The sequence below is a fragment of the Clupea harengus genome, chromosome 5, assembly GCF_900700415.2.
Source record: "Clupea harengus chromosome 5, Ch_v2.0.2, whole genome shotgun sequence".
NCBI lineage: Eukaryota > Metazoa > Chordata > Actinopteri > Clupeiformes > Clupeidae > Clupea > Clupea harengus.
Window position 1 is genome coordinate 1,955,001 of NC_045156.1, and position 17,500 is coordinate 1,972,500.

General features: G+C 45.5%; 1 protein-coding gene across 1 annotated transcript in view; it reads left to right on the forward strand.

Moving 5' to 3' along the window:
* Positions 1 to 17,500, forward strand: part of itpr1a (inositol 1,4,5-trisphosphate receptor, type 1a) — a 38,494-nt gene that overhangs the window by 17,613 nt on the left and 3,381 nt on the right. The window contains exons 28-57 of the mRNA XM_031567261.2: positions 178 to 258; positions 516 to 653; positions 897 to 1,022; positions 1,204 to 1,404; positions 1,783 to 2,034; positions 2,524 to 2,649; positions 2,971 to 3,099; positions 3,290 to 3,410; positions 3,883 to 4,067; positions 4,444 to 4,592; positions 4,860 to 4,971; positions 5,313 to 5,348; positions 5,878 to 5,925; positions 6,318 to 6,447; positions 6,581 to 6,759; positions 8,038 to 8,221; positions 8,678 to 8,928; positions 9,697 to 9,897; positions 10,169 to 10,279; positions 10,397 to 10,492; positions 10,633 to 10,767; positions 10,844 to 10,939; positions 11,322 to 11,514; positions 11,835 to 11,957; positions 12,452 to 12,627; positions 13,003 to 13,167; positions 13,496 to 13,685; positions 13,848 to 13,940; positions 14,141 to 14,256; positions 14,417 to 14,582. Of these exons, the coding sequence (XP_031423121.1) occupies positions 178 to 258; positions 516 to 653; positions 897 to 1,022; positions 1,204 to 1,404; positions 1,783 to 2,034; positions 2,524 to 2,649; positions 2,971 to 3,099; positions 3,290 to 3,410; positions 3,883 to 4,067; positions 4,444 to 4,592; positions 4,860 to 4,971; positions 5,313 to 5,348; positions 5,878 to 5,925; positions 6,318 to 6,447; positions 6,581 to 6,759; positions 8,038 to 8,221; positions 8,678 to 8,928; positions 9,697 to 9,897; positions 10,169 to 10,279; positions 10,397 to 10,492; positions 10,633 to 10,767; positions 10,844 to 10,939; positions 11,322 to 11,514; positions 11,835 to 11,957; positions 12,452 to 12,627; positions 13,003 to 13,167; positions 13,496 to 13,685; positions 13,848 to 13,940; positions 14,141 to 14,256; positions 14,417 to 14,582 (4,309 nt within the window). The remainder of the gene's footprint in view (positions 1 to 177; positions 259 to 515; positions 654 to 896; positions 1,023 to 1,203; positions 1,405 to 1,782; positions 2,035 to 2,523; positions 2,650 to 2,970; positions 3,100 to 3,289; positions 3,411 to 3,882; positions 4,068 to 4,443; positions 4,593 to 4,859; positions 4,972 to 5,312; positions 5,349 to 5,877; positions 5,926 to 6,317; positions 6,448 to 6,580; positions 6,760 to 8,037; positions 8,222 to 8,677; positions 8,929 to 9,696; positions 9,898 to 10,168; positions 10,280 to 10,396; positions 10,493 to 10,632; positions 10,768 to 10,843; positions 10,940 to 11,321; positions 11,515 to 11,834; positions 11,958 to 12,451; positions 12,628 to 13,002; positions 13,168 to 13,495; positions 13,686 to 13,847; positions 13,941 to 14,140; positions 14,257 to 14,416; positions 14,583 to 17,500) is intronic.

Here is a 17,500-nt window from a genome sequence, read left to right on the forward strand (position 1 = left end):
CACACACACACACACACATGAACACACACACACAAGCACACACACACACACATGAACGCACACACACACACACACACACACACACACACACACACACACATGCACACACAGCCAGCTCTCAATGTATGTGTCTGTTGTCTTGATAAATTGCTGTTCCCATGTCTATTGTTATTGTAGGGCGATTCCAATTTAGGTGGTTTAGACAACCCAAAGAAAGTGGAGAGCACCAGCAGCTCCAACTATAGACTGGTGAAGGAGGTGAGCTGTGCTCTGGCCCTGATACTGTGGGAATACTAGCCAATGTACATAATGGTGTGTTATGAATGTATGTTACCAGATGTCGGGTGTTGATGTAAGATGTTTATGTATCCCTTTCAAGTGCATGCATTTCATGTGTGCATGCACGTGTACTTGTGTGTGTGTGTGCGCGTATTCATGTGTGTGTGTGTGTGTGTGTGTGTGTGTGTGTGTGTGTGTGTGTGTGTGTGTGTGTGTGTGTGTGTGTGTGTGTGTAGGTGCTATTGCGTCTCAGCAGGCTGTGTGTGCTGGACAGTCTGTCCGGCAGGAAGAGCAAGAAGCAGCAGCAGAGGCTCCTGAGGAACATGGGCGCTCACAGTGTGGTGCTGGAGCTGCTGCAGATCCCATATGAGAAGGTGTGTGTGTGTGTGTGTGTGTGTGTGTGTGTGTGTGTGTGTGTGTGTGTGTGTGTGTGTGTGTGTGTGTGTGTGTGTGTGTTTGAACTGAGAAGGTCCTTCAGTGTGGTTAGTAGGATCACTTTAGTTGGGATCCCAATTGTAAAGGGAAGAATCATCAGCACCATGTGTTATTGGCCTCTACAGAATGCTTCAGTCAGCAGTCAGCATGTTTTTCTGTCGCTCCCTCCCTGTGGGTTTTAGGGAGAGGATGTCCGCATGCAGGAGATCATGACTCTGGCTCATCAGTTCCTGCAGAACTTTTGCGCTGGGAACCAACAGAACCAGGCACTTTTGCACAAGCACATCAACCTGTTCCTCAACCCAGGAGTAAGCAAACATAAACTCCCTCTCTCTCCCTCACTCTCTCTCTCTCTCTCTCTCTCTCTCTCTCTCTCTCTTACACACACAAACATTGTTTAGTTTTCTGGACCGGATTAACCACTTCGATCTGGGGGTCAGTTTCCTGCCGGGCTAATCTCCCTCAACCCCCTCCTTTCCTGTCCCTCAGATTCTGGAGGCCGTGACCATGCAGCACATCTTCATGAACAACTTCCAGCTGTGCAGCGAGATCAACGAGCGGGTGGTGCAGCACTTTGTGCACTGCATCGAGACCCACGGCCGACACGTCCACTACCTCAAGTTCCTGCAGACCATCGTCAAAGCCGAGAACAAGTTCATCAAGAAGTGCCAGGACATCGTCATGGCCGAGGTGAATGTAGCTACAATGGTGATGCATACATGTGAACATTTGGCCAAAAAGTATCCCCTTCCTGGATGACAACCAAATCCCATGAGTGACACACACACACCAGAAGAGCCAGACCTCCTCCTCATCCTCATCTTCCTCCTCTGCCACCTCTGTCACCAACCACAGCACCTGCCACCTCAAACCGCGACAGCACCAGCCTGACTCTCTCACACACACACACACACACACACACACACACACACACACACAATCACACACACACAGGTATATGTAGGTGTAAGCATGTGGGTAGGTCAGAGTCTGGCTGTCTTTATGCTGCTTTAGTGTGTGTTTGTGCATGTTACTATAACCAGTGCATGTCTCCGTCTTCTCTGGCAGCTGGTGAATGCAGGCGAGGACGTGCTGGTGTTCTACAACGACCGCGCGTCCTTCCAGACGCTGGTGCAGATGATGCGTCTGGAGCGCGAGCGCCTGGACCCCAACAGCGCCCTGCGCTACCACATCCACCTGGCGGAGCTGCTGGCCGTCTGCACCGAGGGCAAGAACGTCTACACCGAGATCAAGTGCAACTCCCTGCTGCCGCTGGACGACATTGTGCGCGTGGTCACCCACGAGGACTGCATCCCGGAGGCAAGCCTGCTTTGCCACAGTGTTCGTTTGCTAACACTTCTACTTGAACCTGCTCCAGCAGATTGACATTAATATGTCGTTAATATGTTATGGCAGACGTCACACACTGTCATTAGTTATTCAGAACAGCTTAAGTCACATGTTTCAGTACATGTCATAGTGTCATGAAAATGACCAACTATGTTGACATGACACTGTTACATCTATTTAACTACTAACTTCTAACTACTTTCAACATCATACGACATCTGCCATGACATGATAATAGGGGTTCTAGTGAAGTGCTTTCATTTGTTTTTATTTCAGGTTCTTTCTGATTGTTTTGTTGAATGTTCTTACGTTCCCCAGAGGTGTGTGTGTGTGTGTGTGTGTGTGTGTCTGTGTGTGTGTGTGTGTGTGTGTGTGTGTGTGTGTGTGTGTGTGTGTGTGTGAGTTTCTAGAGTCACATTTTCATAATATAGTGGTGATAGCGTTCGTGTCGTATTGCAGATGAAGATGGCCTATGTCAACTTCCTGAACCACTGCTACGTGGACACCGAGGTGGAGATGAAGGAGATCTACACCAGCAACCACATGTGGAAACTCTTTGATGACTTCCTGGTCGACATCTGCAGGGTGAGAAACATTTCCAGTCCTCCCCCCGCATACACACGTGAACTCACCCAGAATGCACTCAGACACACACACATACACTGCATTTCGTTGTCTCAGTACTTGTACTCTGTGCAATGACAATAAAGTTGAATCTAATCTAATTATGATTCATTTGGAGCTGTTTGATCAGTGATTTGATACCTTTGGATTTTTGGCTTAGTATGTTCACAGATTCACACACATATACACACACATATGCAGACTCACACAGGCACATTTGTACGCTCTTAAGTCTGACCTCTGAACTGACTAGCTCCATGGCCCTTTGCCTGCTACCTGCAGGTGTGTAACAACACGAGTGACAGGAAGCACGCCGACACCGTGCTGGAGCGCTACGTGACGGAGACAATCATGAGTATCGTCACCACCTTCTTCAGCTCCCCCTTCTCTGACCAGAGCACCAGCCTGCAAGCAAGTGCTACCCATTCATTCATTTACTCATTCATTGATGGGTCGAGCCATCTATCCACCGATCTATCCATCTCAAAATGCCTATCCTGGAGATCACAATTAACAATCACCTTTTTTGGGGGGGGTTTTCCTGGGTGCCTGTATTGTTATGAATAACTACGTTTGCCCTCTCTCTCTCTCTCTCCTTCAGACTCGGCAGCCTGTGTTCGTACAGCTCCTGCAGGGCGTGTTCCGGGTCTACCACTGCAACTGGCTGGTCCCAGGTCAGAAGGGAAGTGTGGAGAGCTGCATTAAGGTGCTCAGCGATGTTGGTGAGAGCTGCAGTCCAAACTGATTCCAATGATAACTTCATAGCCATTGGCAGCATCGCTCTCTGAGCTCTGAGTGTCAGTATCGCTATCAGTGTATGCCCGGTCTAGCAAAGGGGGGTATTTTGGGTGTGTGGGACATTGAATCATGAACAGATAATTGCGTGTCTGATTATTGTGTTTTTGTTTGTGTGTTCTGTGGTGTGTGTGTGTCCATGTGTGTTCTGTGGTGTGTGTGTCCATATGTGTTCTTTGGTGTGTGTGTGTGTGTCCATGTGTGTTCTGTGGTGTGTGTGTGTGTGTCCATGTGTGTTCTGTGGTGTGTGTGTGTGTGTCCATGTGTGTTCTGTGGTGTGTGTGTGTGTGTCCATGTGTGTTCTGTGGTGTGTGTGTGTGTCCATGTGTGTTCTGTGGTGTGTGTGTGTGTCCATGTGTGTTCTGTGGTGTGTGTGTGTGTCCATGTGTGCACTAAAAGCCAAAAGCAGAACGATAGCCATCCCCGTTGACCTGGACTGCCAGGTGAACAACCTCTTTGTGAAGTCCAACAACATCGTACAGAAGACAGCGCTGAGCTGGAGGCAGTCGGCACGGAATGCCGCGCGGAAGGACTCGGTGCTCGCCACCTCCCGCGACTACAGGAACATCATCGAGAGGCTGCAGGTGGGGGGGTGGAGGGGAGGCTGCATGGTTCCAAGCTCAGAGCTCTCTGTGGTCATTGTTCCTCATGTGCAAACTATTCTGTGTGGGTCTAGCTTTTAAAACGGGTACCTCACATGGATCCAGGACAGGACCTGTGTGTTATACCAGATAGTGTGAAGATGTTTAGTACCACATATATTTATTTTTAGTTACAAATGGAACAACTGGCTAAAACCAGTGTTCGTTCCTAGACAGCATAGCTACTTAGGGTTAGCTTCTAATAGCTTCCAGGTGCCTGTTTTATAACACCTCCTGACACTCTTCCCTATGTGTGTTCCTCTGTGTAAATGTGTGTGTGCGTGCGCATTTGTGTGTGTGTGTGTCCACCTGAAACTAGGACATAGTGTCTGCGTTGGAGGAGCGCCTGAGGCCTCTGGTGCAGGCTGAGCTGTCTGTGTTGGTGGACGTACTCCACCGGCCCGAGCTCCTCTTCCCAGAGCACACTGAGGCCCACCGCAAGTGTGAGAGCGGTGGCTTCATCTGCAAGTGAGAGAAGGCACTGTGTGTGTGTGTGTGTGTGTGCGTGCGTGCGTGCGTGCGTGCGTGCGTGCGTGCGTGCGTGCGTGCGTGCGTGCGTGCGTGCGTGCGTGCGTGTGCGTGCTGTTTGGAGGGCTATGTACAATGTGTATGAACAGAGCTTGTGAGACCTTTCCTGTGAGTTTAACTGTGAGGGAGTAAACATCTCTCTCTCTCTATCTCTCTATCTCTCTATCTCTCTATCTCTCTCTCGCTCTCTCTACCTCTCCCCTTCAGGTTGATTAAACACACTAAGCAGCTGCTGGAGGAGAATGAGGAGCGTCTGTGCATCAAAGTGCTGCAGACGCTCAGGGAGATGATGACCAAAGACCGGGGCTACGGAGAGAAGGTATGGAGAAGAGGAAGGGCAGGACACATCAGACGACATAATTCTAGCTCAGGACTTCACATCGAAATTTCTCAAAAGGCTAGCATCATATCGTATCATATATGATGCTAGCCTTATGAACATAATCCACATCAACAGTACATCTGCCAGCAGCAAGCATAAATGATCAACTAACCTGAGCTCTAAAATGCAAGTCACCACAACCAGCTTGCATACGTGCACACTGCATGCTTACTGCTTGTCTCATCACACATCTCTAACTCCTCACATCTCTTCATAAATGAGTGTGCTGTGTGAGCAAGTGGATCACTGCCTGCATTAACCTCCCCGCTCTGTTGCAGCTCATGGCCTTTGATGATGACATGGATGGAGCAAAGGTTGTTCTCATTTTTATCTCTCAGTTCAATTATTATGTTATTTGTTTTCCCTCTTGTCTCCCTTTCTTCTGGTAGTCGTCTCACGCCTTTAATTGTATGGATTAAAGGTGTTTTTGAGTGCCAGTGTCATTAAAATTCAAATTTTAGCATTAGCATTGTTCCTGTGGTGTGTCAAATATCGTAAACATGGCCATTTCGTCCTACAATGGCTCTAAACTCTGCTTCAATCACTATTTCTCTTAGACTGCTTTGATTGTACTGCATTTGCATAGTCCTGAAGATGACCTGTAGCTGTAACGTAGATTTGACTATCATGCCTACTGCTGTTCCTACTGAGTGTGGAGCGAGCCTTAGTTCCTGGCATCCCTGGTTATCTCTCCCCAGCCAGTACAACCTCTGGCTTAGACACTAGCTTGCACTAGCGCTAACGTGTTTAGCGTCTTTAGCATTACCTGCTTTTTTTGCATGGTGCTGACACTGCACAAAACTGGGTGTGAGCCTCTGTTGTCTGTTTTGCTGACTCACCAAGGAAGTGGATCTGAGCCAACCTCAGAAACAGCGCGAGGACCAGAGGAGGGTAGGTCACCTCTGAAACTCTCTCACAGCTAACCATTCACTTCTAACATGGCTGCTGACTGGGGCTGCCACTTTCATCCATACATGTGAACACTGAGAAATGCACACACTCTCACACACACACATACACACACACACACACACACACACACACACACACACACACACACACACACACACACATGAACAAATATTGTTATACTGTCTGTGCCTGCCCTCACTTCCTCTTATTACAGTTATACAAAAGTGATACCGCATACCGTAACCTCTAAGATCATTCTGTCTAAGAAACATTGAAGCTCAATTTCACTGGTGATGTGTGACATCAAATCATTTCAGTCATCAACGAGACACAATATGTGTATACATTCAAACCCATTGATCCTTGTATAGGGTGAGGCACTCAGGCAGATTCTGGTGAATCGTTACTATGGGAACTTCAGGAGTGGAGGGAGAAGAGACAGCCTGACAGCCTTCACCAACACCGCTCTCACACCTGTAGGGCCAGTGAAGAGCCCATCAGGTGAGAGGACCTTTTTCCCCGTCAGTTTGTCACTTAGGGTTCTGTAGGTAAAGTGAGGTATCTGTATGTAGTGATTGGTGTGTGGGTGTCTGTGTGTGTGTGTGTGTGTGTGTGTGTGTACGTTGGTAAATAGGTGTTGGGGGCCTGAGTCGAGCAGAGATGTCCCTGGCAGAAGTTCAGTGCCATTTGGACCGTGAGGGAGCATCTGACCTGGTCATCGACCTCATCATGAACACCAATACTGACCGTGTCTTTCACGAAAGCATCCTGTTGGCCATCGCCCTGCTAGAGGGAGGGAACACCACTATACAGGTTAGAAGCATGCATAGTGGTTTCATAAAAGATAAAGAATGAAGAATAAAGAATGTTTGCCTGAAACGAGTTAAGTCAGAACAGAAGCTGTCTTGCTGGTTGCATCATGTGATTAAGATTATACCATGGCCTCGAGGTTCTATTGTGAGCTCTTCTTTGGTAACTCCAAAAGTGGTTGCATGCTTCTCTCTATCTTCTCTATGCTCCAGTTTTAAAGAAAACCACAGTAGCCAAGATGCTCTTAAGTGTTCCAGATACTTACAATTCCCTCAGCTACCATATAAATTCCAGTCGCCCATTATTTACTGACCCAAGCGTAGTGGCACTAGCGTAGGAATGCCAGAGGTACCGTATTTTCCGGACTATAAGCCGCTACTTTTTTCCCACGCTTTGAACCTCGCGGCTTAAACAACAATGCGGCTAATTTATGGATTATGATACCTGTGACTGTATACGGTGGCTTTGTGTTTACGGTGGCTTTGTGGAGCTAGGATGCTAGCATGGATGCAGCCGCATGGATGCTTAGCTCCACGCGATTTCTCAGTATCTCTCAATAACTTAACTAATGTCAAAATAACCACAGTCTACCAGCGTAGACAGAACACAACTCAAAACACTTTAGAAAATAAAATAAAAGTTTACAACAATACAAATCCAGTCTTCAAGTTCTTTAGCTCACTGGTTTCAAACTAGCGTCTGTCTTCAATCTAACGTTCTAGCTTCTGATTGACCCTTGCGACTGTGAGCTCTTAAAGCAACAGTGCACTTATCTAACTGGCAAAACTAACTATTGTATTAGTTTTGATATTCATTTTAGCCTGTGTAAAGTTAAGTTGTTTCAATGTTGCGGTAGGCACCTGCGGCTTATAGACATGTGCGGCTTATTTATGTTAAAAATAATTATTTTTAAAAAATTTAGTGCGTGAGGCTTATATTCAGGTGCGCTCAATAGTCCGGAAATTACGGTACTTTGATTGTGACTGTGATTGTTAGTGAATTCCTGGGGTGGAGTCCTGTCATATTCACATTGTGAGTGGGTGTGTGTGTGTGTGTGTGTGTGTGTGTGTGTGTGTGTGTGTGTGTGTGTGTGTGTGTGTGTGTGTGTGTGTACGTAGAATCATGGTCCTTGCTGATTTTACAATGTACAGTATGCATCCTCCTTTGCATCCTTTAATAGTTTAGTAATGGATCCAAAGCGGGTTAGGTAGTTTTGTTTTATGACACTATCACACCTTTCTTCAATGTCTGATCCAAATCCCCAAAAATGTCGCCATGAAGGGCTCCTTCTATTGCCGCCTGATGGAAGATAAGAAGTCTGAGAAGTTTTTCCGAGTGTTCAACGACCGCATGAAAGCCGCACAGCTGGAGATCAAAGCCACAGTCTCCGTGAACACCAGCGACCTTGGCAACAAGCGCCGTGACGACCAGGCCCCAGACAAAGACACACCTCAGAAAAAAAGAGGTTGGAGGTTGACTTTTTTCATTCCGATTGTGTTCGTTCATATACTATATACACTGGAGATGATTATAATGCTGACCTGATGTAGAGCCGTGACGTTGATGTCTGTTCCTACTGTTGTCTAATTTGACCGTGGCTATGGTTGGAGTGTGGATTCTATAACAGTAATTGGGCATAAACTCTGTTCAGATAGCATTAAATGACTGGGGCAATAATAAGGAATATTAAATTTGCACCTTCAGGATTTACTGACTTACTGATGATGCCAGTAGTAGTTGTGCTCGGATGATCAGACACAGAAGAGCAATAAAAAGGATGATGTTTATAGTTACTATGCAACTAGCAATAAAAGTGAAGTGTCAACCATCATCATTAGGATCAACTCAAGTACTTGTGTGGTGCTGATCATCTCCTGTCTCCTGTCTCCTGTCTCCTGTCCCGTGTCTCCCGTGTGGATAGGGAAGGACAGCGTGGTGGTGACGGAGGAGGCTCGCGAGCAGCTGCTGGAGGCCTCGACCATCACCAAGAAGGCGTACGGCTCGTATCGGCGGGACGTCGAACCCGAGGAGACGTTGGGTCCCGCCGAGGGCCAGCAGAGCTCAGGGGACAAGGCGCAGGACAACGGCGAGATGGGCTTCGTCATCCTCATCATGCAGCCCATCCTGCGCTTTTTGCAGCTGCTGTGTGAGAACCACAACCGTGACCTGCAGGTGTGTGTGTGTGAGTGTGTGAGTGTGTGTGTGTGTGTGGGTGGGTGTGTGTGTGTGTGGGTGTGTGTGTGTGTGTGTGGGTGTGTGTGTGTGTGTGTGTGTGGGTGTGTGTGTGTGTGGGTGTGGGTGTGTCTATGTGATTTGTGAGGGGGTCAGTGTTTATCGTCTGTGTGACCTGTTCCAGAGACTGTGTAAACAGACATTTTTTGAAACCATTCTAGGTTGTGTTAGTGTGTACAGGTGTATGTGTGTGTTTGTCTGTTTCCAGGGTGGCCAGGGTGATTTAATCTATCTGTCTAAACAGATAAGACATAGTGTGTGTGTGTGTGTGTGTGTGTGTGTGTGTGTGTGTGTGTGTGAGTGTGTGTGTGTGTGTGTGTGTGTGTTTTGTAATGTGAAGTGTCATACCCTTTTTGCCTACTGGCTCCCTTATCTGGCATGCATGTTGTGACGCTCCTGTAAAGGAGACGCACCGAGAGTTCACCTATCAATCGGACACGCCCTATTTAAGAGTGTATGTGTATTCCTTCATCCCAGTCCAAAAAAGGGTTTAGTTTAAGCACTGTACTGGAATTGTTTAATGGTGTGCATTTAATTGAGTCCTTTGTAATTACTCTGACTGGTAGTTTAGACCTAGTCAAACCGTTACAATGTGTTTTGTATTTTGTGGATGTCTGTGTGTGTGTGTGTGTGTGTGTGTGTGTGTGTGTGTGTGTGTGTGTGTGTGTGTGTGTGTTTACATATATATTTACTTTCCTCTCCTTTCAGAACTTCCTGCGCTGTCAGAACAACAAGAACAACTACAACCTGGTCTGCGAGACCCTGCAGTTCCTGGACTGCATCTGCGGCAGCACCACAGGAGGCCTGGGCCTGCTGGGCCTCTACATCAACGAGAAGAACGTGGCCCTCATCAACCAGACCGTCGAGAGCCTCACAGAGTACTGCCAGGGGCCCTGCCACGATAATCAGGTTAGCATATGTTTGACCATGTCAACATGGGTGTAGTTTTCTGGCCACAGCTGTTTATTTACACCTCCATGACATAAGTGCTTCACACCTTTATACGTACACACTGCACTGCCACATGGAATAAGCAACTAGCGACATGCATCCATACTTGCTCTGTGTTTGTATGAGTAGGAAGAAATATGTCTGAAAATACTAATATTTATTAAGAACAAAAGGAGATTTTCACGTTATCACACTTACAGCCAAATGACACGTGGATGTTTATTCTCAGAACTGTATAGCTACCCATGAGTCCAACGGCATTGACATCATCATCTCTCTGATCCTGAATGACATCAATCCTCTGGGAAGGAAAAGGATGGACCTGGTGTTAGAACTAAAGGTTTGCATAGAATGTATTTGTCCATGTGTGTTGCGTTTCTATATGTGTTCTATACAGCAGACAGCCAACGGCCTTTGAAGTGTTTTTGCATTGGTTCCTCTGTTCCACCTCCTCCAGAATAATGCCTCGAAGTTGTTGCTGGCCATCATGGAAAGTCGCCATGACAGTGAAAATGCAGAGAGAATCCTTTTTAACATGCGCCCGAAAGAACTTGTAAGTCAGCTGGATTGCACACACACAAACATCTTTTTTCCATAGCCGCATAGTTTATGTAATAACTAAAATACGGATGACCCTCTGTCACACTCACAACCATACAAAGCAATGCTCAGCTGACAGAACTGTGTTTTTAGGTGGAGGTGATGAAGAAAGCTTACCAGCAGGGGGAGATAGAGTTCGAGGAACCTGAGGATCAGGAGGACAATGGAGACGACTATGCTGCATCACCACGAAACGTTGGACACAACATCTATATCCTCGCACATCAGGTATGAATTTACAAACACACACACAGATACAAATCTGTCATGAACAATCTTGACACCACTTTGCTTTACTCCACAGCTGTCCCGACACAACAAGGAGCTCCAGATCCTGCTGAAGCCTGGAGGAGATGACCAGGCACTGGAGTACTACACTGAGCACACCTCACAGATAGAGGTACCAGCCAATTACAGGGCACCGGCAACAAACAATCGCTACAGCCAGTATTATGCCATCAGCAGCCACAGTCCTTCAGCCCCTAGGTGGTTTTGTGTTGATCTATCTGTGCTCGGCTACTGAGACTGCAGGTTTTGCTCCGTGTTCCCTCTCATAGCTTTCTTCAGTATTCAGTCACTTTTGTTTCCTTTGATCCTGCACAGTTTGAGGGCTTGCTGCCTTCCTAGACCTCTATGGGACAGATTTCCCTATTCCGATGTGGGCATGCATACCCAGATGCAAAAGCACAGAACACACTCACTCACACACACACACACACACACACACACACTCACACACTCAGCTGTCTCAAACTCCCATTTTTTTGTATCTGTGTGTGTAGATTGTCCGCCATGACCGAACAATGGAGCAGATTGTGTTCCCAGTGCCCAACATCTGCTCATTCCTGACGGCCGAGTCCAAGCTGCACATCTACTACGGCGCAGAGAGAGACGAGCAGGGCAGCAAGATCAACGACTTCTTTGTGCGCGCCGACGACCTCTACAGCGAGATGAGGTGGCAGAAGAAGCTGCGAGGTGCGTTGTCTCACACGTTGTCTCACACACACTCTGCACAGCTGAGGTCAGAATGAAAGATGAATACAAATTAATTAAAATAGAATGTAGCACCTCACTACATTTGTTTCAATAAACCAAATCTTCCTGCACCTTTTTTGTTCCATAATTTGTATTTCAGTCAGACACTTATGATGACACTGAATGAATTTATGATTTATGCTTAATGAATTTTAATTAAGTCACCACTATACACAGGACTGAATTCACTTCAGTGTGTATGTTTATATGTGTGTGCGCGCGTGCGCGTGTGTGTGTGTGTGTGTGTGTGTGTGTTACAGCCAAGCCAGTATTGTACTGGTGCTCCAGGAACATTTCGTTCTGGAGCAACATCTCCTTCAACCTGGCCGTGCTCATTAACGTGCTGGTGGCCTTCTTCTACCCTCTGGAGGCTGTAAGTGGGGGTGAGTATGAGCGAGTGCCCGAGGGCCACACTCTCAGTGTCAAACGTATGCTGAAGAGGGGCTTCTCCGCAGCACTCCCAGTGTTTACCTCGCTCGTGTCATTCAGTACTGTGTTCGCCCCTTATCTCACATATCACTCACATCAGCAGCTCCGTCAGCTGGACAGCCTCTCCCAAATGACCCCTTTGTGGGTTTGTTTCGTTCTCCCCCTACACAAGAAACCATGTGGGCGTGTGATCCATCAGTTAGATGACTATGCATTTTGCCAGGTGGGATGTGCATGTGAATCTGATGACCAGTTGGATTGCATCATCCTCCCACCACACACTGAAGGGCGAGTCTTGCTCGGCCACTGAATCTGACAGGGAGGCTCTCAAAGCAAATAAGTTGCTCACCGTGCCTGTGTGAATAATCAATTAAAGCCTTTGTCTCTCTATGTGTGTGTGTGTGTGTGTGTGCGTGCGTGTGCGTGTGTGTGTGTGTGTGTGTTTTAGTTACGCTGGACCCGTCTCTGTCGGCGCTGCTGTGGCTGTGTGTGCTGGCGTCGTGGAGCGTGGTGCTGATGGTGCCGCAGCCTCATGGCGTGCGCGCCCTCATCGCCATCACCATCCTCAGACTCAGCTTCTCAGTGGGCCTGGAGCTCACCCTCTCACTGCTGGGGGCCTTCAATGTGAGGAGACAAACTACACACACACACACACTCCAGACACACACACACACACACACACACACTACACACACACACACACATAATCACACATTCTCTCTCGCGCTAACACACCTACGTTCAGGAAGACACACACACACATGCCTACACACACACTTACACACCAACACACGTACATACATCCATAAATACATACAATTACTCCCTCACACACAGATGGATACAGATACACTGCTGGGGGTTAGCAATATCAGTACTCCTGTCTCCAGACACATTCTATGTATCTGTCTGTGAATTAATTCATTTATTCATTCATTCATTCATTCATTCATTCATTCATTCATTCATTCATGTAGCTGTATGTGTTCCGATATGCAGGTTTGTAACAAGATGATTTTCCTGCTGAGTTTCGTGGGGAACCGGGGAACGTTCACGCGCGGTTACAAATCCATGATCCTGGACGTGGAGTTCCTCTACCACCTGCTCTACCTGATCATCTGCACGCTGGGGCTGTGTGGACACGTGTTCTTCTACAGCCTGCTGGTACTGCATGAGCTCCATTAGAAGGACAGGGAAATCCCTCAACATCTGTTGTATTAGCATCTGTCCTCCAGGGGGCGACATGGTAGCAGCATTGGAATAAGAATCACTACCCCAGATATTATATCTCAACTGAAATACTTAATCTCTCTTCTATATCTATATGTGTGTTTCATATATATATATATAGAGAGAGAGAGAGAGAGAGAGAGAGAGAGAGAGAGAGAGTTGTGTGTCTACTACATGCAAGGGTCCTTTTAGGCAGTGTGTCAGTGTGCTCATATTTATATCATTATTTATATAATTTACTGTATATCATGTATTGTTGTAGCTGTTTGACCTGGTGTACCGGGAGGAGACACTGCTGAATGTGATCAAGAGTGTGACGAGGAACGGCCGCTCCATCGTGCTGACGGCCGTGCTGGCGCTCATCCTGGTCTACCTCTTCTCCATCGTGGGCTACATCTTCTTCAAGGACGACTTCATCCTTGAGGTGGACAGGATACCCAACAGCACTATGGGTAAAAAAGTAACAGAGTCTGTGCTGTCATGAAGGTCACGATGGTGCAACAATTGTTGTGTTGTTGTGTTGTATCTGCTTTCTTAAGATATTCAGTTAATGTGAGCATAGAGGTCTCTCTCTCTCTTTCTCTCTCTCTCTCTGCTTTTTTCTCTTGGTACAGAGGAAGGGGCCAGTATGGCTGGTGATGTCATCCCTGAGGGTGTGTGTCGCACAGAGAATGGAGACCCCTGCCCTTTAGAAGAAGAAGACAATGGTAATGGTTATTGATGAGGGTGTGTGTGCTCTGTGTAGTTGCTATGTCATCCAAGTGCATTGAAAGTCCAGAATCAAATATGTATTATATATTTATTTTTTATTTTCATATTATTTAATATTATTTTGTATAAATAATACAATATTATCAAAATGATTATTTAAAAGTTCTAATGTGTTGGTGTTTTTGGGTGTGTGTAGACTCCGATGGCGAGAGAGCGTGTGACACTCTTCTGATGTGTATCGTCACGGTGCTGAGTCACGGCCTCAGGAGTGGAGGAGGAGTGGGAGACGTGCTCCGCAAACCATCCAAAGAGGTTCACACACACACACACACACAGTGGCAAGCTTCAGTCCTTGTCATGGTTTTGGCTGACTGAAAGTTACACATAGCCAGTTTACTATAATGGCATAAATAATTTATGATTTTATTTTATTTATATGTAAATATGTGTGTGTGTGTGTGTGTTTGTGTAGGAGCCCCTGTTCGCAGCCAGGGTGGTGTACGACCTGCTCTTCTTCTTCATGGTCATCATCATCGTCCTCAACCTGATCTTTGGTGTGATCATCGACACCTTCGCAGACCTCAGGAGCGAGAAGCAGAAAAAGGAAGAGGTGCTGAAGACCACCTGCTTCATTTGTGGTGAGAAGCCTTTACGCACACAGACACACACAAACACACACACACACACACACACACACACATATATACACCCCATCACCCCATCCCCCCCTCCACACACACACACTCACACACATACATATATACATTCCACTTCCCACACACACACACACACACTCACACACTCACACACATACATATATACATTCCGCAAATAAACTGTTACTCAACAAAACTAAATCTCACACCATGATCTTTGGCACTCAACAAAATATTAAAACAAATTTCAAATCTTCTTCATATATGATCACCTGTCTCGATGGTACACCACTGAAAAAAGTTGAACACATAAAATATCTTGGGCTTTGGTTAGACTGTGGACTATCATTTAAATATCACATTGATCACAGCCTCAAGGCAGATTTATACTCGGTTTTAACACATAAACGTAACACGTAAGTTACATAAACGCTGTTGTAAGCCCCTTTAAGCAGTCACGTAACACGTAAGTGCGTCCGCCAAAATTTCTCACTATGCAACAAAAACCACGGCGTGCCCACGCAGCCCGCAAAGACTGTGATAGGCTGCTAACCCCATCCTTTCAGGAGTCTCACATTTCCGGTTTCATAGCATAATACCGCCATTTTTAAAGGCCAAGGCAAGACTAGAATGTTTTTGAATCATGAATAGCCTGCAGACTGTCTCACAAGCCTCTTCTTGTTGATTATGAACAAACAAAACAGAAGAGGTCCGAAGATATGAGCATCTTTACAAACCCTCTTTAAACACTTATAAGGACGCTCAAATGACCGCGAATTCATGGAGAGAATAGGCTACTATCCCATTCTCACAGGAGAAATCAGAAACAGCAATCTGAGCATATTTGTCAAACGCGATAGAAGATACTGCTCTGATAGATTCCTATTCCATACTGAATATTCTGTTTAGATCAAAGGTTTGTTTTGACATCCCGTCATATTTCAGATGATAGTTAGGTGATAGGCTATACTGTGTTGACATTTAAAAAACGTTGACTGCGATTGTTTGGAAAGAACGCGCTAATTCACCGAACAAATACTTTCATATTCATTTTCCACCACTTGTTAGCCATGTCATCCATTCATATTGATGTGAATCAATCAATTTCACCCCTGAGGCAAGCGATAGAATGGAGCCTGGTCTGCTCATATACAAAAGTTAACATTAACGTGAAGTGGAGTTAACTTGCGGCCAACACCATTGTATTACAAGCACTGACATTCACTCATGATGAGAAGGTACACCTGGCGATTCTCTCGCCTTCTATCTTTCATCTTTGAATAATGTAACTTATAAACACAGCGTTTTAAAGCGCTGTGGCCGTCATTAAAATATGTATCAATAAACGAACTTCTGCATCATGTGATCTGTCTTTTTTCGCCACTGGTACTGGTACTTTCATATTCATTTTTCGCCACTTGTTAGTCATGTCATCCATTCATATCGATGTGAATCAATCAATACTAATACAACTTTAACTGTGATGTGTTTTTGTTTCATTTCGCAACTTATTTACTGTATAATCAAAGATAGCAGGTGCCCGTTGGTAAATAGCCTATTTCACATTGTATTTGCTTAAAACACACAGATGTAGGCTACTGTCAAATCAGAAAGAAAATCAGCTGTCACTCGGCTATTACCTGACCAATAGCCTACCTTTCAAACTCGGTGATAGTATTCACAACTAATTTGTCCTTCATTCTACCAAATATGATTAAACGGCATATGTTATTGCACACGTGAGGCAAGCTGAGCCCGGTCTGCTCATACAAAAGCTATCATTAACGTGAAGTGGAGTTAACTTGCGGCCAACACATTGTATTACAAATACTGACAACATAGCTACACTCATGATGATAAGGTAGGCCTACACCTGGCGATTCTCTCGCCTTTTATCTTTCACCTTTGAATAATGCAACTTATAAACACGTCGTTTTAAAATGCTGTGCCCGTCCTTAAAAGATGTGTCAATAAACGAACTTCTGCATCATGTGATCTGTCTTTTTCGCCACTGGTACTGAATTGCCAACCTTTGTATTTCGTGTAACAAATGTATTCATTTTCCTTTGTCCCGCTGCAATAAATACGCTTACTTCACTCAACATTCAGAAGGGAAAGGGAGATAACCCCGGAGTTAAGAATATAGATCACTTCGGCTCTGGAGCAGTAAACAAAAGTCTCCCCTGTAATCTCAGACTACGATTAGCAGGAAAGGTTAACAACAGGCTAATTAATAAAATACAATACTTAATAGACTAACAATCCAATATTTATTTGTTTGAGTGTTGTTTAGTGCAATGGGGGTGTATGATCGTTATTGTCTATAAAGTAAGGCATTTTCAACAGAAAAATCTCCCGTTCATCGTGTCCATTCGCGTCATGGGGTAGGCAAAAAAACGTTACTCCACCTACTGTTCTGGCGTTGAATCGCTTTGCAACACGCACAACCCTTGGGGAACCTAAAGGAACTATAAATCAAAACAACTGCGTTTATGTAACTTACGTGTAACTTACGTGTTACGTTTATGCGTAAAAACCGAGTATAAAAGACCCTTTAGTGTCCTCTATAGATCTAAAAACTGTTTTTCATTTGCTGTTAGGAAGAGACTTGCTTCACAACTCATTACCAATTCTTGACTATGCAGATGTTGTTTATATGGTGGCCTCAAAAACAAATCTCCATCCTCTTAATACTGTGTACAATAAATTGTGTAGGTTTATCCTTGGCTGCCCTTTCACAACCCACCACTGTACAATGTATGAAACACTTCACTTTCTCTCTCCCAATATAAGAAGACAGTTGCATTGGTATCACTTTATTTTTAAATGTATTCATTTCAACTACCCTCTTTACTTAAAGCATTTATTTGTACCAGTCTCATCTCATTACAATTTAAGAC